Below are 20315 nucleotides of genomic sequence, written 5' to 3'. Positions count from 1 at the left end.
TTTAGTTTAGTTTAGTTTTAAAATACAGAGCGGAAGCAGGCTCTTTGGTCCACCGAGTCCACGCCAACCAGCGATTCCCAAACACTGGCATATTCTATGCACTGAGGACAATTTAAGATTTATCGAAGCCAAGTAGCCTACGTCTTTGGCGTGTGGGAAGAAACTCTGCACAGGCAGCACCCGTAGTCAGGATCGAACCAGGGTCTCTGGCGCTGTAAGGCAGCAACTCTACCACTGCCGCCCTAAGTTTAGGTTAGTTTATTTTAGTTTATTGTCACATGTACCAAGGCACAGTGAAAAGCTGTTATGTTGCCTGCTTTCCAGTCAGTGGAAAGAATATACATGATTACAATCGAGCTGTCCACGGTGTGCAGGCACAGGATAAATGAAATAACGTTTAGTGCAAGATAAAGTCCCGTAAAGTCCGATTAAAGATAGTCCGAGGGTCTACAATGAGGTGGATGGGAGGTCAGGGCCACTCTCTTGTCGTTAGGTAGGTTCAGTTGCGCATTTATCATAGTTGGATTACTAGCTCATCATCCAGAGGAGAGCACTAGTTGATAACCACTACTGAGTTACCCTGTTCCTCCTTGATCTGATGCCATGACACTTCATGGAGTCTGTAGTCAGTGCTGAGTTGTTGTATTCCAGCCAGCCTCTACTGAGGCACAATCTCAGTCCTGCCAGTGGACCAGGGTTTATCAAGGAAGAGCGAAGAGATTCAAGAGATTCTGGAGAAGATTCAAGTCTGAAGAAGGGTCTCGACCCGAAACGTCGCCCATTCCTTCTCTCCTGAGATGCTGCCTGACCCGCTGAGTTACTCCAGCATTTTGTGAATAAATACCCAAGAGATTCATACGATTTAAATTGCAACACTTCACAAAGAATGAATACTTGGCAAAACACATTTTGTGTGTGTAAGTATATATGCGTGTGTGTATGTGTGTGTGTATGAGTGAGTTTGAGTGTTTGTGTGTATGTGTATGGTGTGTATATATCTGAGTGAGTGTGTGAGTGTGTGTGTGTGTGTGTGTGTGTGTGAGTGAGTGAGTGTTTGTGAGTGTGCGTGTAAATGTGAGTGTGTGTGTGTGTGTTTGTGTGTGAGTGTGTGTGTGTGTGAGTGTGTGAGTGTGTGTGTTTGTGTGTGTGTGTGAGTGTGTGTGAGTGTGTGAGTGTGTGTGAGTGTGTGTGTTTGTGTGTGTGTGAGTGTGTGTGAGTGTGTGTGTGTGTGAGTGAGTGAGTGAGTGTTTGTGAGTGTAAATGTGAGTGTGAGTGTGTGTGTGTGAGTGTGTGTGAGTGTGTGTGAGTGTGTGTGTGTGTGTGTGAGTGTGTGTGAGTGTGTGTGTGTGAGTGTGTGTAAGTGTGTGTGTGTGTGTGTGTGTGTGTGTGTGTGTGTGCGGGCATGAGCATGACATCATGTTTGTTGTGTATATGAGTGAGTGCTTGATTTGGTTAGTTTATCAATGTCATGTGTTCTGAGGCTTTCATTTGTGTGTGTGTGTGTGTGTGTGTGTGTGTGTGTGTGTGTGTGTGTGTGTGTGTGTGTGTGTGTGTGTGTGTGTGTGTGTGTGTGTGTGTGTGTGTGTGTGTGTCTATGTGTTGTGGTGAGGGGTGGTTTCAGGTGGAGGGTTGCGCTGGTGAGGCACATAAAACACAAATTTAAATGTATAAAGAACCCAGGAAGAGAAATATCAAATGCAAAGATAACTTTTATCAAATGTTCGAGTAACATTTATTGAAAAGTCGTTAATTTACATTGAACAAAGAGATCATACACTTTATTGTAAATAGGGCGATCCAGATCTCAGAATGACTATTTAATAATTAAAAAGTCAGGCTAAAGAGTGAAAGCCAAGTCTTGAAAAATGTAGAAAGGAGAACACACGCAGGAAGGGTATCCAAACAAGCACAGATCAGGCAGTAAAGAAGCTGAATGGCGAGCAACTTAAAGTAGTGCCTCGTCATTATGTGTGAAGTATGAGGAGTTTTGAAATGAGGAACATTGCACAGAAGGCACCATATGTGGGTTTTCAAAATGTTAGTTGTATCTGTTCAATGCTGTGCATTGAAGGCAGAAATCCAGACAAATTCCACTGCCAGTAGAGCTGCCCAATTACAAGGTTCCATCCTTCAGATGAAATCATTTCATAAGGCCTTGTTTGCACTTATAGATATACAGCACAGAAACAGGCCCTTCAGCCCAACTTGTCCAAGATGCCCCTTCTAAGCTATTCCCTCTTGCCTGCATTTGACCCATATCCCACTGAACCTTTCCTATCCACGTTCCTGTCCATGTTCCTGTCCAGGTGCCTCCTAAATGTTATTGTTCCTGCCGCAACTATCTCCTCTGGCAGCCCATTCCATATGCCCACTGAGTGAAATAGTTGCCCCGCAGGTTCCTATTAAATCATTCCCCTCTCACCTCTCAACCTATGTCCTCTGATTCTTGATTCGCCTACCTTGGGTAAAGGACTAGGTGCATTCAGCCTATCAATTCTTCTCATGGTCATACACCTCTATAAGATCCAGTACAAAATCCAGTACAAAATCCTCCTCATGACCTACAAAGCCCTCCATAACTTGGCCCCATCCTACCTGACTGACCTCGTCCACAGACACACTCCCACCCATACCCTCCGCTCTGCTGCTGCTAACCTCCTGTCCCCCCCCATCTGGACCAAACTCAGATCCTGGGGGGACAGGGCTTTCTCCATCGCTGCTCCCACACTCTGGACCTCACTACCTCAGACCATCAGAGACTCCTCCTCACTCACCACATTCAAAACATCACTGAAGTCTCACCTGTTCAGCACTGCCTTCAACCACTGACGGTCACCTCACCTTATTTTTTCTTTTCTGTTCGTTTACTTATTTATCTATTTATTTTATTTTCTATGTTTTAGTAAACCCTGTAAAGCGTCTTTGAGTGTTTAGAAAAGCGCTATATAAATGTAATGCATTATTATTATTATAAGATCACCTCCTGTGCTCTAATAAAGCTCTAGCCTGCCCAATCTCTCCCTATAGTCCAGGCCTGCCAAGTCCTGGCAACATCCTCATAAGTCTTCTGTGCACTCTTTCCAACTTAATGACATCCTTCCTATTCCAGGGTGACCAGGTCTGAACACAATGCTCCACATGTGTCCTCACCAATGTCTTGTACAACTGTAACATGGCGCCCCAACATCTATACTCAATGGACTGTCATTTGTGTCTATGTTCAGTTTTACCCAGCATGCACAGTTCCTTCCTACACATTTCTTTAATCAATACCCTGACTGACGAAGAACTCAAGATCCTGACTAGTGAAGAATCCAGATGGAGAGCAAAGGGTTATTAGAGGAGCCCCACCTCACATGCACTCCTTAATAAATATATAACATAAAGCAGACTATTCAATCATTGTCAGATCTGTGTTTGTGGGGCTTCCTGTGCGGAGATGGTGTCATGTTTCCTACAAGATCCACAATGGCCATAAAGCACTTTAAAAGGTGGCAGATAAAACAAGCACTTCCTCTCTCAGTTTAAATTTAGGTTGGACCTTGTTGGAAGCAAAACATGAGCATGCTTTGAATTTTCTCATCACTTATTCAAAATACATTTACCACCAGAGAACACTTAATTTTTTTTTTGTTTTAATTGGAATGAATCAATTAATATTGTATATTCAAGGCAAAAATTGAAAGGAAAACTCTCTTAATGGGTGAAACCACAAATGCTGGAATCCTTGAACAAGGCACGAAGTGCTGGAGGAACTCAGCTGGTCAGTCAGCATCTGTGGAGGGAATGGACGACATTTTGGGTCAGGATCCTTCTGTTTTTCCAGCACCCTATGTTTTGCGCATGAGTCCCGCACTGACAGTTTCTTATGGCCCAAAGCATCGTCTGCCTATTCCCTCCTCAGATGCTGCCTGACCCCCGTGAAGTTCCTCCAGCCCTTTGTGTTCTACAAAGAGGTGATTTTGCACAAAGAAAAGCGGAGCTTACGCTTATCCGGTGGTCTTCGTGTCCATGTTTCAGCCAAGCACTTTGCAATGAAATGGGGATGCACACGTCTGATTTGTACACAGCAAAGTCTCACAAAATGCAATGAGATGAATGCCCAGCAGTCTGAAACATAGGCTGAGGAATAAACATTGATCAGAGTCCAGGAGAACCTGGAGAATATTTCCCGTCTATCTGAGAGAGCAGACAGACTATGTTTCAGCATCTCAGTTAAAAGTCATTGCCTGTCCCAGAACACCAGTCTCTCATTACCAGCAGTGAATTACTGTCCTGCAAGTACGGATTTCATTGCTTTATCTGGGACATATGACAAGAAAACACTCTTGACTCATGGTTACTGTGCTCAATTTTCTGCAGTGAGAGTTACATACAAACATATGAACATGCAAGTTATAAGGGGTCAGGCCACTCGGCCCCTCTAGCCCGTTCCGGCACCAACGAGATCTGATTGTAATCTCAACGCCACATTCTGCCCTGTGACTGAAACCGTTCCACAATGGCTTCGTAGTTTACAATGGAATCATAGTCGACTGCTTCCTTCGTTTGTACAAAGAGTTTGGACATATTACAATTACAGAGTAATCTGATTTATTTTACAACAGTTTGCCGAGAGAAGTTTGGCAATGACATTAGACCGCAGTTAGAAATAAACTCGATCAGAGGTTGGGGTTTCTGAAATGAAGTGGCCACAATGGTAAAGCAGGTGACAGAGAGAGAGAGAGGGGAGAGAGAGAGAGAGAGAGAGAGAGAGGGGAGAGAGGGGTAGAGGGGGAGGGGGAGAGGGAGAGAGGGGGAGAGGGGGAGAGAGGGAGAGGGGGAGAGAGAGAGGGAGAGAGGGGGAGAGAGGGGGAGAGAGGGGGAGAGAGAGGGAGAGAGGGAGAGGGAGAGGGAGAGGGAGAGGGAGAGGGAGAGGGAGAGGGAGAGGGAGAGGGAGAGGGAGAGGGAGAGGGAGAGGGAGAGGGAGAGGGAGAGGGAGAGGGAGAGGGAGAGGGAGAGGGAGAGGGAGAGGGAGAGGGAGAGGGAGAGGGAGAGGGAGAGGGAGAGGGAGAGGGAGAGGGAGAGGGAGAGGGAGAGGGAGGGGGAGGGGGAGGGAGGGAGGGGGAGAGAGAGAGAGAGAGAGAGAGAGAGAAGACTTATGAGCCTGCGAAACGCACAGAGTGAACAAAGCAGGATCACATCAACGTGTAAGTATCACTGAGGTTGTTGGTTGAAGAAAGGAGAAAAAACTGGATCTTGGAATAGATCAGGAACACGAGATCATGGTCTCCCTCAGTATCGCACTTTCTGTCTATAAACACCATTAAAGCAAAAACAGTGAGAATCGAAGTGAATAAAGAGAAGTTTCACAGTGAGAAATTTACAGTGAAAAGCAAGATTACTTTGGTGCCTCCACCATGGAGCATGGTGTTGGACACGAGTGCATGAGTCATTCACACTGCAGGCAAGACTAATTACCCCAGCATTTTGTGCCTATCGTTGGTTTAGACCAGCATCTGCAGTTCCTTCATACACAAGACTTATTATTTATGAGGTCTCGCTGAGTCACAGTAATCCAAACACCCAGATGGGCAATCACTGTGAGGCCCACCTGCAACCAATGCGCAAGGGGTGACCCTGAGCTTCCACAGTTGCCTGCCACATACATCCCTCTCCCACCCTGACCTCCCCGTGGCCTTCCGCACTGTCACAGCGAAGCCGGGCACATATTCGAGGAACCACACTTCTTCTACCACACCTGGGATCGTGGCTGTCTGCCGGAGACGGCATGGAGGAGCCACAGATGCTGGAATCTTGCACAGAACACCGAGTGCTGGAGTAACTCAGCGGGTCAGGCAGCTTCTCTGGAGGACAAGGACGGGTGACGTTTTGGATGAGGACACCTCTTCAGACTGATTCCATCTGACATCTTCAGGACATGGATGGGTGACGTTTCGACTTCCTCAGACTGATTTCATCTGACTTCTTCAGTCTAACCAAGGGTCCTGACCCGAAACATCGCCGATCCGTTCCTCCAGAGATGATTCCTGACCCGCAAAGCCCCTCCAGGACTTTGTCTTCTACTCATAGCTGTTTTACACAAAAGAAAATATATCGCCTATCTTGTGATCTGAGCATCGATGTTCTGGCTAATCACCTTGTAATGAAATGTTTGGGGTCGGGATCCTTCTTCGGCCTGAAGATGTCAGATGGGATCAGTCTGAAGAGGGGGACCTCATCCACAATGTCACCTATCCATGTACTTCAGAGATGCTGCCTGTCCCACTGAGTTGTCCCGCCCCCCTGACATCAGTCTGAAGAAGGGTCTCGACCCGAAATGTCACCCATTCCTTCTCACCTGAGATGCTGCCTGACCTGCTGAGTTACTCCAGCATTTTGTGAAATAAATACCTCCAACGTATTGAATATTGCATATTGAATTCTGCAACTTCAGGTATCTCTATTTTCCACTGTTCTGTGTATCAGAGCTAGCCATTTATGCTGGGGATTCGACTGTGATTTCAGTTTAGATGAGTTCAGAGATAAAGCGTGGAAACAGGCCCTTTGACCCAACGAGTCCGCGCCGCCCAGCGATCCCCGCACATTAACACTATCCAACACACACACTTGGGCCAATTTTACATTTACATTTACACCAAGCCAATTAACCTACAAACCTGTACGTATTTGGAGTGTGGGAGAAAACCGAAGATCTCGGAGAAAACCCACGCGGGTCACGGGGAGAACGTACAAACTCCGTACGGACAGCACCCATAGTCAGGTTCGAACCAGGGTCTCTGGCGCTGTATGGCAGTAACTCTACCGCTGCACAAATAGTACAGTCTGGCCTGCTGGATATGTCCTACAGCCATGCCATTGGCAACACATAACACTGGCTGATTGATTGAATTGGTTCAAAGATACCGTGTGGAAACAGAGCCTGCAGTCCACCAAGAACACGCTGATCATCATTTACCCACCAACACTAATTCTATGTCATCGTACTTTCTCATCCACTCTCTACGTTCTCGGGGCTTTTTACAAACCTGCATGCTTTGAGTGGTACGGTGGTGCAGCGGTAGAGTTGCTGCCTTACAGCGCCAGAGACCCAGGTATGATCCTGACTATGGGTGCTGTCTGTGCGGAGTTTGTACGTTCTCCCTGTGACTGCTTGGGTTTTCCCCGGATGCTCCTGTTTCCTCCCACACTCCAAAGGCGTGCAGGTTTGTAGGTTAATTGGCTTGGTAAAATTGTAAATTGTCCTTAGTGTGTAGGATAGTTTACTGTGCGGGGATCGCTGGTCGACATGGACTCGGTGGGCCAAAGGGCCTGTTTCCGTATAGAAACGTAGAAAATAGGTGCAGGAGTGGGCCATTCGGCCATTCGAGCCAGCACCGCCATTTAATATGATCATGGCTGATCATCCAAAGTCAGTACCCAGTTCCTGCTTTCTCCCAATATCCTTTGATTCCGTTAGCCCTAAGAACTACAGTGCCCCCCAAAATGTTTGGGACAAAGACCATCATTTATTTATTTGCCTCTGTACTCCACAATTTGAGATTTGTAATAGAAAAAATCATGTGGTTAAAGTTCACATTGTCAGATTTTAATAAAGGCCTGAGCTGCTGTGTGTTTCCGACATTTTCTGCCTTCATTTTGGTGTTTTATTTATCTAAATACCAGCAGGCTATCAAAGACACAAAGGAACCTCTGGCATCTTTCTACCATCACTAAAAACGTCAGTGATGGGAAAGTGCGAGCATCTGATCATTTGGGACCTGAGAGATCTGGTGAAGACATATCCAAAACCGTTGAGGTTAAAAGGGGGACTCCCAGAAATGATGAACTTTCACTGGATTTAAGATCCTCAAAAGTTCAAGAGAGAAGTGTTTGGTGGCGGAGAACCCTGGTGTCCCAACACATCTCACCTCTCCCTGTTCCAGAAAGTGATTACATTTGTCGATTTAAAAGCCAAATAGACAATTTATTTGAAGCCCATCTCTCAATTCAGTGCCATTTCTGGAGATCAGGGAAGCATCTTCTGGAAGACACGAAATGCTGCACAGGCTGCATCTACAGTTCCTTCCTGGAGAGTAGGAATGACGTCACCCATTCCTACTCTCCAGAGATGCTGCCTGTCCCGCTGAGTTACTCCAGCATTTTGTGTTTATCTTCAGTTTAAACCAGCATCTGCAGTTCCTCCCTCCACAAGGATCTTCTGGTGGTCAATCAGAAAGGCTAACCTGATCAACACAACCACCACTGACCATAGCCTAAAGTTTAAGAGAACAAACTTTGATGCAATACTACAATTGTCTTATTTGGGTTCATATTCACCCGCAGTCTTGCTACAGCAGTGGCCAGATTTATGCTGGAACAAGTTTGGACTATCAGACTTTGTGGATCAGAATCTCAGGTTGACATTTGACTGTAAGGTCTCAGCAGTGGAATTATGGTCAGGTCCTTAGAGTTGGAGAACCAGGCTTCAGTAACATTAGCGCAGTGAACACAATAGCCTTTATCAGCATTATATCTCCTGATTTACTCCTTATAAAGGTTCCTGCACAATACCAGGACAGGATTATTCGGCAACACAAGAATTATTCTATGACATTCCATCTGCAAGCTGTAAAAGAGAAACCTTTTAAAAATCAGCGGATACTCGAAAAGAAAAGAACATTGCTGCTTTATTTCATTTGAAGCCGGACGGATAGCGATGAACTTCAAACGAACTTCTCCAGATGTATCTCTTACCTCCCCCACCCCCCCCCCCCCCACCCCCTCCCCACCATCTCTGAAATCCATATTGTACTAGCTGATATTTGACTCACTGTGACCATTGTGGAAGTGCATCTTCTCCTCTTCGGGGTCTTGCTTGGCTTTACTGTACCCACATCGCCTGGTTTAAAGCAAACACCATCCATTAATCATAGGCACTTCAATTCAAGCGTCAGGTCAGAGTCAGATAGACACTGGGTGTGGTAGCATTTGTCATCGAGATCCAATTTAAGGATAAGGGGGAAGTCTTTTAGGAGCGAGATGAGAACGTTTTTTTTCACACAGAGAGTGGTGAATCTGTGGAATTCTCTGCCACAGAAGGTAGTTGAGGCCAGTTCATTGGCTATATTTAAGAGGGAGTTAGATGTGGCCCTTGTGGCTAAAGGGATCAGGGGGTATGGAGAGAAGGCAGGTACGGGATACTGAGTTGGATGATCAGCCATGATCATATTGAATGGCCGTGCAGGTTCGAAGGGCCGAATGGCCTACTCCTGCACCTATTTTCTATGTTCTATGTCCTGCTCGGCTTAAGGTTCTGGATCGCAGTGGCAAAGACATGTGTGGCAGAACGGAGCCTCGAGAGGTCCTTCCATGTAAAAAGCCACATCTGTGCAAGAGATTATAGCTGCGTTTGAAAAAATATCCCCACCAGCAAAACTAATGTCACTGTGCGCACACAACAAGGTCTTTGCAAATGACGTGCAACATGAAACCGCAGCAGAGATGGAATGCCATCCATCTCTGTTTAGTCTTCATTTTCAGAGCAGGAGCGAACATTTCATTTGAAGGTCAAAAGCTGAAGTTTTCTCCTGTTTTGTTTCAATCTTTTCAGGGGTTCTTTTTATGAGGTTTCAAAGAATGAGGATGGTTTTTTATGACCCACTGAATTTTATCCATACATGAAATGATAATCACCACAGGACATAAAAAAATAATGCAAGGACAGGCTTTTTTTTCTCCGCACAGAGGAAGGTGGGTGTCTGGAACGCGTAGCTAGCAGTGGTGTAGTTTAGTTTAGAGATACAGCATGGAAACAGGCCCTTCGGCCCACTGAGCCCGCACAGACCAGCGATCACCCACGTGTCAATTCTATCCTACATCTGGGGACAATTTTTACAGAAGACAATTAACCTTCAAACCTGTACATCTTCGGAATGTTGGGAGAAACCGGAGCTCCCAGAGAAAACCCACGCAGGTCACGGGGAGAACGTGCAAACTCCATTCAGACAGCACCCGTAGTCAGGATCAAACTCGGGTCTCTGGCGCTGTAAGGCAGCGACTTTACCACTGCGCCACCTAGCTGCCATGGCGGCAAACCTGTAATTGGTGTTTAAGATGCCTTTCGATGGACTGATGGAGCGATAAGTGTCATGTGCAGCCAGGTGCGATTAGTTTCGCTTGGCATCATGTTCGGGACGGGCATCGTGAGCCATAGGACCTGTTCCTCTGCTGTAATTCTCCTATGGCGTACGTTCAATATTCTTTGAACAGCTTTTCTTATAAAAGCAATCGATGCACAAGATGAAAGATAAATGGGGGGGAAAAAAATGCTGCACAGTCGCAGGGCTTATAAAGCGCTCAGATAAACCTGGTCACTTTGACAGATTATTTCCTATCATATTAAGGTGCGACCTTGGAGACGCACATGTGTTATCTCTGCAGGTTTAAATGACAATGGCAGATGGATAAAGTAGGAATAATGTGATGAGTAAACCCTTTGGAAACAAACTTTTATTCGACCAGGTGTATGATGAATTACCACCTGAATCTCTCATCCCGACTCCAACAAGATAAATGGCACGTCTGAATCATAACACTTCATTTATTGCAATGAGTCATAATTACACATTACTCTGCGTATTCTGCGTTACATCTGAAGGCAGAAACAGATTAAAAAGGCTAAATTAGTTCATTGAGGATCATTAATATCAGTTCCTTTCAAATCTATTATTAATTATTGGACGTGGAGAGAGGGAGAGGGGATCGTGGAGCCATTAGTCACTCCTCACCCGAAGGTCAGGTATTCTTGCTGGTTACTCTGAGGGATAAGGACACTCAGTTAGTTCCTCCTCTCCCTCTGGTTCCCCATCAAAAAACGAATTTTAAAACAAAAAGAATCGTGCAAAAAAAAACCAAAGTACGTAAAAGATTTTTTTTTCTCTCTCTGACGTTTACATGGTGACGCACAGGAGGTCTGTTTGCCTGGTAAATCAGTCAGATTTATTCTGCAGGGCATCAATTAAAGTCAACATTCTGTTCTTGCAAAACGAAAATCAGCTCAGTGGAAGCTTTGGGATATCTTCAGTGATGCTGGGTCGGGTCAAGGGAAAAGCTTGGAATCTGTCAGGGCAAATCCATCCACTTGACACTCAACCATCTTAGCATTCCAGTTCAGTGCCCACCACTCATATGAAGGACATCGACTAGTTCAGCTTAGTTTGGAGATGCCACGTAGAAACAGGCCCTTCAGCCCACAGAGTCTGTGCTGACCAGCGATCCTCGCACTGTCCGATACACACTAGGGAAAGTTTACAATTCTACCAAAGCCAATTAACCTACAAACCTGTACGTCTTCTTACCAAAGCACAATTTTACCAAAGCCAATTAACCTACAAACCGTACATCTGTACGGAGTGTGGGAGGAAACCAGAGCACCTGGAGAAAACCCATGCAGCCACGGGGAGAACGGACAAACTCCATGCAGACAGTGCTGATAGTCAAGATTGAACCTGAGTCTCTGGTGCTGTAAGGCAGCAGCTCTACCGCTGAGCCACCATGCTACCCAACTAAGCTCACGTTTGTATATGTGAGCTGTCTTCTGGGAATTACTGGTACATCTGTTTCATTCTATTTTCCTGGAATCAACACTAGCTGAGCCTTTTTTTTATTGCTTTTATGTCTCCGTGTTATTCAAATACTTTTATGAGTCTCTCAGAGATGATAAATTAATGTTTTGTTACGTCTTAAAACTTTCACTGACACAGTTTTATGCCTGTCAACTGATCAGCTTGTAATAAAACAAGCTGTTAGACATTTGAGATATGTAAAGAAAGAGAAAAAATACTTCTGAGTAAATTCAAAATGGTCTTGCTCGATTAATAGGGAAGTAATACTGTGACTAAATTGCCATAGAGAATTATGAGTATTTAAAGCATGGGAATTTTAGCTGATTAAAAATGTGCTCCGTTTTGGTATGTACTGTAGATTAATGAACAAGATTCTTTATCGTACTCAGGGCAGGATAAAATGGCATGCCCCAGAACTTTCAGTAAGTGAGCATGGCAATCTTGAGATAGACATAAAAAGCTGGAGTAACTCAGGCAGCAACTCTGGACAGAAGGAATGGGTGACATTTCGGGTCGAGACCCATCTTCAGTCTTGAGAGCTCCTTGTCAAAAGATCTGCAGAGATGCTGTGTCAAATGGTATCCTGGTCCAACATGGTTGGCTAGTCCAGAAGGATAGATCTCATGGGATCCATGGGTAAGCTAGCCAACTGGATTCAGCACTGGCCCGGTTAAAGGAAGGGGTACAGAGAAGACTTGCATGGGTGTTGCCAGGACTAGAGGGTCTGAGCTATGGGGAAAGGTTGAGTAGGCTGAGACTCTACTCCTTGCAGTGCAGGAAGATGAGGGGTGATCTTACAGAGGTGTATAAAATCATGTGAGGAATAGATTGGGTAGATGCATAGAGTCTGTTGCCCAGAATAGGGGAACCGAGGACCAGGTTTAAGGTGAAGGGGTAAAGATTTAAGAGGAGTCTGAGGGGTAACTTCTTTTACACAAAGGGTGGTGGGTGTATGGAACAAGCTGCCAGAGGAGGTAGTTGAGGCAGGGACTATCCCGACATTTAAGAATCAGTTAGACAAGTACATGGATAGGGGGGATATGGACCAAATGCGAGCAGGTGTGACTAGTGTAGATGGGACATGTTGGGCTATGTGGACAAGTTGGGCCGAAGGGCCTGTTTCCACACTGTATCAGTCTATGACTCTAAAGGAGTTAGAGGGTGGTAGTGGAGGGTTATTTTTCTGACTGGAGGCCTGTGACCAGTGGTGTTATGCAAGGGTCTTTATTGGGTCCAATGTTCTATGTCATTTATATTAACACTTCTTATATTGCACTTTGGGTTTTCTCCAGGTGCTCCGGTTTCCTCCCACCTTTCAAAGACGTAGTCGACTATTCTCACGACTATTTTCCGTGCATAAATCTCAGGCAATGTTTGTAGAAGTGTTCGCTGAATGCCTCCGCTCAGTCCACCTTGGCCTACGCGATCTCTCGGTTGCCAAACACTTGAACTCCCTTTCCCATTCCCATACTGACCTTTCTGGTCCTGGGCCTCCTCCATTGTCAGAGTGAGGCCAAATGCAAATTGGAGAACAGCACCTCATATTTTACTTGGGCTGCTTGCAACCTGGTGGTATGAATATTGATTTCTCTAACTTCAAGTAACCTTTGCATCCCCTCTCTCTCCGTCTCTCCCCGAACCTAGTCGTCGTACTAGTTTCATTGTTGACCTGCTGAGTTTCCTTGTTTGTATCACCTCGTTATCTCCTACTCCACAGCCAACAATGGACCACCTTTCCTTGATTATAGTTGCTTTTTGCATATTTTTCATTCATTTGTTCTATGTAACTGCTATATCTCTCGATTCCCTCTCCGTTGATTCTCAGTCTGAAGAAGGTTTTCGACCCGAAATGTCACCTATTCCCTTTTCCCCAGAACTGCTGCCTGGCCCACTGAGTAACTCCAGCTTTTCGTGTCTGTCCACTGTGTGCTTTCAGGTCACAAATGTTTCAAGAGCACAGAAGAACGAGACTTGCATACCCAAAAGTGTATTCCCCAATTCATTCCCATTCCGACCTATTATTGTCCATTTGACTATCTAAAAGCCTCTTAAACACAATATTGTGTCTGCCTCCTCTACCACTCCTGGCAGCAAGTTCCAGGCACCTTTAAATTTTGCCCCACTCACCTTAAAACTGTGGTCACTAGGCTTTGAAATTTCACGGTTCTGATGACGAATCCTATCTATGCCTCTCATAATGTTATGTTTCTGTCAGTTTTCCCCTCAGCCTCTGACGTTCCAGAGGAAACAATCCAAATTTGACCAAACTCTCTTTGTACCCTTTAATCCAGGCCAGAGTCTGATCTGCACTCTCTCCAAAGCCTCCATAACCTTCACAAATTCAGCCAAGACGTTTTGGGTATGGCACTGTTAGACACAAAATGCTGGAGTAACTCAGCGGCACAGGCAGCATCTCTGGAGAGAAGGGATGGGTGACGTTTCGGGCCGAGACCCTTCTTCAGACCGATGTCAGGGGAGTGGGTGGCACAGTGATAAAATGTAGGTTGGGGAAGGGTCAGAGAGAAAGGGGATGCAAAGGTTACTTGAAGTTAGAGAAATCAATATTCATACAGCCGGGTTGTAAGCCGCCCAAGCGAAATATGAGCTGCTGTTCTTCCAGTTTGTGCTGGGCCTCACTCTGACAATGGAGGAGGCCCAGGACAGAAAGGTCAGTATGGGAATGGGAGGGGGAGTTAAAGTGTTGAGCAACTGGGAGTTCAGGTAGGTTTAGGCGAACTGAGCGGAGGTGTTCAGCGAAACGATCGCCGAGCCTGCGCTTGGTCTCGCCAAGATATGAGTCCACACCTGGAATAAGCGGATACAGTAGATGAGGTTGGAGGAGTTGTAAGTGAACCTCTGCCTCACCTGAAAAGACTGTCTGGGTCCTTGGATGGAGTCGAGCGGGGGGAGGGGGTTTAGGACAGGTGTTGCACCTCCTGCAGTTGCAGGGGAAGGTACCTGGGGAGGGCGTGGTTCGGGTGGGAAGGGACGAGTTGACCAGGATGTTGTGGTGGGAACGGTCTCTGTGGAAAGCAGACAGGGGTGGAGATGGGAAGATGTGGCCAGTAGTAGGACTGTCATAGTAGGTTTCTCACTCAGAATCCATCCACATAAACAGTATGCTCTGTTTACGAGTAAAATCTCAATAAAAGCAAGTACATTTGTGGGAATGGGGGTGGGGGGGGGGGGGGGGGGGGGGGGGGGGGGGAATACTTTTCTTTGAAATTGGTTATTGGCAAAGTCTTTTGCCATGAAATAAACTCAAGCACCGAAGACTCGAACAAAGAAGCAACTCGAATGCCCAGGAACAAAGGTGATTCCACAAAGTGGTGCAGGCTGCCCAGTCTGTCATGGGCACAGATCTGGGCACAGATCTGGCCACCATTGAAGGGATTTACAATGGACGGTGTCCTTACAATGGAAGGATGAGAGGAGATCTTATAAGGATGAGAGGAGATCTTATAAGGATGAGAGGAGATCTTATCGAAACGTGTAAGATTATTAAGGGGTTGGACACGTTAGAGGCAGGAAACACGTTCCCAATGTTGGGGGAGTCCAGAACAAGGGGCCACAGTTTAAGAATAAGGGGTAGGCCATTTAGAACGGAGATGAGGAAAAACTTTTTCAGTCAGAGAGTTGTGAATCTGTGGAATTGTCTGCCTCAGAAGGCAGTGGAGGCCAATTCTCTGAATGCATTCAAGAGAGAGCTAGATAGAGCTCTTAAGGATGGCGGAGTCAGGAGGTATGGGGAGAAGGCAGGGACGGGGTACTGATTGAGAATGATCAGCCATGATCACAATGAATGGCGGTACTGGCTCGAAGGGCCGAATGGCCTACTCCTGCATCCATTGTCTATTGTCTATTGTCTCAAGAAAGCAGTCAGCATGATCAAGGACTTACACCACCCTGACCACATACTCATTTCACTCCTGGAATCAGGAAGAAGGTACAGGAGACTGAAATCAGTAACGTGCAGGTTCTGGAACAGCTTCTTCTCGACAACCGTCAGGCTATTGAACACAACGAAACACCAACTAAGCACCTAACTATGAACTGCCTTGGTTGCACTAAGGATTTTGGGCTTTGTTTTGTTTTGGCACTGTATTGCTTTTTTTCATATAGAACTTTTTTTGTTTGTGCATTATATTACCTATAAACAAACAAAAACATCAAGGCCATCCATCCAGCAACTGATGCTGCCCTGGCCCGGATGTCTACCCTCGACCTACAACTTTATGTTGGGGAAGTCCAGAACCAGGGGTCACAGCTTAAGGATAAGGGGGAAGTCTTTTAGGACCGAGATAAGAAAACATTTCTTCACACAGAGAGTGGTGAGTCTGTGGAATTCTCTGCCGCAGAAGGTAGTTGAGGCCAGTTCATTGGCTATATTTAAGAGGGAGTTAGATGTGGCCCTTGTGGCTAAAGGGATCAGGGGGTATGGAGAGAAGGCAGGTACGGGATAGTGAGTTGGATGATCAGCCATGATCATATTGAATGGCGGTGCAGGCTCGAAGGGCCGAATGGCCTACTCCTGCACCTATTTTCTATGTTTCTATGTTTCTATGTTTAGGCTGTGCACGCCATATGCAAGAAGAAGAAGATATTACCTATTGCGTACCATGTTTACAAAACTGTTTGCTGCTGCTGCTGCTGCTGCTCATAAGAACTTCATTGTCCTGTTTCTGGTCATATGGCAAAAAACATTCTTAACTGTCTGTGTGGGAAGGAACCTGCAGATGCTGTTTTACACCAAAGACAGACACAAAAAGCTAGAGCAACTCAGCGGGACAGGCAGCATCTCTGGAGAGAAGGAATGGGTGACGTTTCGGGTCGAGACTTGCAGAGTCTGAAGTGGGTCGAGACCCGAAACGTCACCTATTCCTTCTCTCCAGAGATGCTGCCTGTCCCGCTGAGCTACCCCAGCTTTATGTGTCTATTTAAGTTCTTAACTCCCTTGCCTATTGGGTAAAAGTCAGCGTGACATTTTCAATGATGTTCACTTTCATCGATCGTGAATAGGGTCACCAAAATTGTCATACCTTCCGCTGAGCAGCAGGCCAGAGACAACCGCTACCAGGATCATCCCCACTGCCACCGACACCCCGATAATTGGCATCTGACTCTGATCCCCGGCAGGCAAGGCTGGAAAACATCACAGAACAGAGCCAAGTGTTACAAGAGCAGGGGGGTGTGCTTCGGACATTCTCAGAGCTGCCAAGGTTAGCGAGGAAGAGAATATTCTTTCTCCCAACGTTGCATACTGCCAGAGGAACTTGTGCCAGGTTGTCCTCAGAAGAGCACTCTTGCCAGGGCCGGTGGGAGGGTGAACCAGGATCTTACCTTCTGCACTTTCAGGGGCGGCCGAACCCGGTCGATCGAACCCGGTTCTCTGGCGTTGTAAGGCATCAACTCTGCTACTCTGCCACCGTGCCATCCCAAACTTAGTTAAATTAGACACTTAAATTCATTGCGCATGATGTCTTGTGATATCTCGAACATTAGAATAAGATGCCAATTAGATGCCATCCTACAAAAGAATGGCTTTGAGTCCCCCCACACATTGCTGGTTAGATCCATCTTACCGTTTTTTTGTTGTTGTTTTAGTTTTACTTTTAGAAATACAGCACGGAAACAGGCCCTTCGGCCCATCGTGTCCACGCCGACCAGCGATCCCCGCACATTAACACTATGTAAACACACACGAGGGACAATTTACACTTACTTATACCAAGCCAATTAACCTACAAGCATGTACGACTTTGGAGTGTGGGAAGAAACCGAAGATCTTGAAGCAAATCCATGCGGGTCACGGGGAGAACATACAGACTCCGTACAGGCAGCACCCGTGGCCGGGATCGAACCCGGGTCTCTGGTGCTGTAAGCGCTGTAAGGCAGCAGCTGTACCGCTGCGCCACCGTGCCGCCCAAGGTGGGCGACAGTGAGGTGGGAATCAATGTAGTTCCCATCCGCTTCCCCCCTCACATGTAGCACAAGCCCATGCAACAAGTGAAGACATACAGTGATTGAAGGCAGGTCTCTTCCCATCCATCCACAGGCACCCTCACACCCTCTCCTCACACCTCAAAAGTGGCCGGTATTTATTCACAAAATGCTGGAGTAACTCAGCAGGTCAGGCAACATCTCAGGAGAGAAGGAATGGGTGATGTTTCGGGTCGAGACCCTTCTTCAGACTGATGTCAGGGGGGGCGGGACATAGGAAGGATATAGGTGGAGACAGGAAGATAGAGGGAGATCTGGGAAGAGAGGGACAGAGGAACTATCTAAAGTTGGAGAAGTCGATGTTCATACCGCTGGGCTGCAAGCTGCCCAGGCGAAATATGAGCTGCCGTTCCTCCAATTTCCGGTGGGCCTCACTATGGCACTGGAGGAGGCCCATGACAGAAAGGTCAGACTGGGAGTGGGAGGGGGAGTTGAAGTGCTCGGCCACCGGGAGATCAGGTTGGTTAATGCGGACCGAGCGCAGGTGTTGAGTGAAGCAATCGCCGAGCCTGCGTTTGGTTTCGCCGATGTAAAGAAGTTGACATCTGGCCAATCAGTGGCCGATCAGTGTTAGGCAATGGACTCTAATGCTGTTGAGCAAAATTAGACATTAAATCGACTGAAGAGGATCTGATTTATCCCGACTGTGCCAACACACACGGTGACATGAAGCCTTTTACAAATAGCTCCAGTCCTCAGCTCTTGGAAGAGCAGCTATTACACATATTTATTAATGCCATCACTTTCCCTGCACCGTTGTAATATTTCAAGTGATCTGCTCAGATTGCATTTTTAATCTTCGTAACGAGGCTTTTGTTAAATTGCACACAAGCTCGTTGGCAATTTATAGATCGAAAAGGTGATTGGCGGAAAGGTGATGGCACTGCAGAGACAAGACAACGGGTGATAAATACTCAATCCGTCGGCAGAAAGGTTTTTAGCAGCTCTCCAGCGCAAAAAGAGAGTAAAATGACTTACAGACCGGGCTGGTTTCAAATTCAAATTTCCGACTGTATCCCCCATAACCCGCGGCAGTGCGGGCTCGGATCTGAAAGATGTAGGTTGTCGTCGGCTTCAGACCATCCACCAAGATCTCCGTCTCTTTGGATTTAATGATGGTGTAGCTCGTCTCCTGATCCTTGCAGGTCATGGAACACACAAGGCAACACATAACGGGGATGAACAACCAGCCCACATCCTGCCCGCCACTTCACCCCGACAGTACAACTTGCCAATTATCAGCTCAATGCTTGGGAAGGAACTGCAGATGCTGGCTAATACCGAAGATGGACACAAAGTGCTGGAGTAACTCAGCGGTTGGTTCAGGCAGCATCTCCAGAGACAAGGAATAGGTGACGTCTCAGGTCACAAGCTTTCTTCAGACTGAAAGTAGAGGTTTGGGGGGGGGACGGGACGGGACTGGAGGTAGGATAAGGCCGGAAGAAATCAGGGCCGGCAACAGGTGACCAAGGAAGGGTGCAGCCCACAATGGCCCATTGTTGGTTGGGGACGAGGCGATAATGAAAGAAACAGGGAGGAAATGGCGAGGTTACATGAGATTAGAGAAATCATCGTTCATACCGCTGAGTTGTAAGCTGCCCAAGCAAAATATCAGGTGCTGTTCCTCCAATTTGCGTTGGGCCTCACTCTGACAATGGAGGAGGCCCAGGAGTCCAGGACAAAAAGCTCAGTATGGGCATGGGAACTGCAGATGCTGGTTTAAACTGAAGATAGACACAAAAAGCTGGAGTCACTAAGCGGGTCAGACAGCATCTCTGGAGAAAAGAAAATGGTGACGTTTTGGGTCGAGACTCCAGCTTTTTGTGTCTGTCATGGGAATGGGAAGGGGAGTTAAAATGTTTGGTAACCAGGAGATCGCGTAGGACAAGGTGGACTGAGAGTAAGTGTTCAGCTAAATGTTATTCTATTCAGTCCACCAGCAAAACTTTAAAATTCACCGAGGCCCAATGTCAACATTTGTAAATAAGTTTTTCCCTGCAATTGGGTATTTCTTGAGGTGTTTTTCTTAAATCATTCAAAGCAATATTGGGGCACTCAATGCTGCTTCTGTTGCTTCCCACACGAAGCTCTCAAACACAAACAATCTGGTACGCACTCCTTGAAAACTGCATCTGTTTGTGACCAGAGGCAGCTACATAATCCATTTTATAAAAACCTATACGACAGTGAGATCTGATTACCGCGTGAAATAACAGTATGGACTCCATCGACACAAGGAACTGCAGATGCTGGTTTACAAAAACAGACACAAAACGTTGGAGTAACTCAACAGGATCATTGGTGAAAACGGAGAGGTGATATTTTCAAGGGACACCTTCTTCAGACTGATTGTGTTGAGGCGGGAGGAAGTTGGAAGAGTGATAGGTGGATACAGGTGTAGGGGGGATTCTGATAGGCAGGTGATTGGACAAAGGTCAGAGATGTAAATACAAAAGGTGTGAGATCAGGATGGCAGAGGTACAAATTGTGAAGGGAGTTGAAGGAGATAAATGGGTGCAGGGCCAGGTGAGACACAGTGAAGCAAGGGAGGGAGGGGGGTTAATAATACGGAGGGAAAAGTGTGGTGTTTATGAGTTACCTAAAATTGGTTAATTCAATGTGTAAACTATAGCCAGAGACTGGATATCAAGTATTCCGACAAGCTTTAGGAGTATACTACTAGCTAAAGAGCGATGGAAACGCTGGGAC

General features: G+C 46.4%; 1 protein-coding gene across 5 annotated transcripts in view; it reads right to left on the bottom strand.

The window, feature by feature from the left end:
* LOC144612030 (ephrin type-A receptor 5-like) overlaps positions 1-20315 on the bottom strand; it is a 317322-nt gene that overhangs the window by 53087 nt on the left and 243920 nt on the right. Inside the window, exons 7-10 of one of the 5 annotated variants that reach the window (XM_078431540.1) lie at positions 18585-18744; positions 16646-16748; positions 8814-8881; positions 1725-3775 (exon numbers count right to left, since the gene is read on the bottom strand). In XM_078431540.1, the coding sequence (XP_078287666.1) occupies positions 3765-3775; positions 8814-8881; positions 16646-16748; positions 18585-18744 (342 nt within the window). In that variant the 3' untranslated portion in view covers positions 1725-3764. Of the gene's footprint in view, positions 1-1724; positions 3776-5030; positions 5294-8360; positions 8609-8813; positions 8882-16645; positions 16749-18584; positions 18745-20315 lie in introns of those variants that run through there. The other 4 variants (XM_078431521.1, XM_078431530.1, XM_078431503.1 and 1 more) reach the window with 4 other exon arrangements.

Source organism: Rhinoraja longicauda, chromosome 3, assembly GCF_053455715.1.
Source record: "Rhinoraja longicauda isolate Sanriku21f chromosome 3, sRhiLon1.1, whole genome shotgun sequence".
Lineage (NCBI taxonomy): Eukaryota > Metazoa > Chordata > Chondrichthyes > Rajiformes > Arhynchobatidae > Rhinoraja > Rhinoraja longicauda.
The sequence above is the reverse complement of the archived record's forward strand: the minus strand, read 5'-3'. Positions and strand labels throughout refer to the sequence as shown.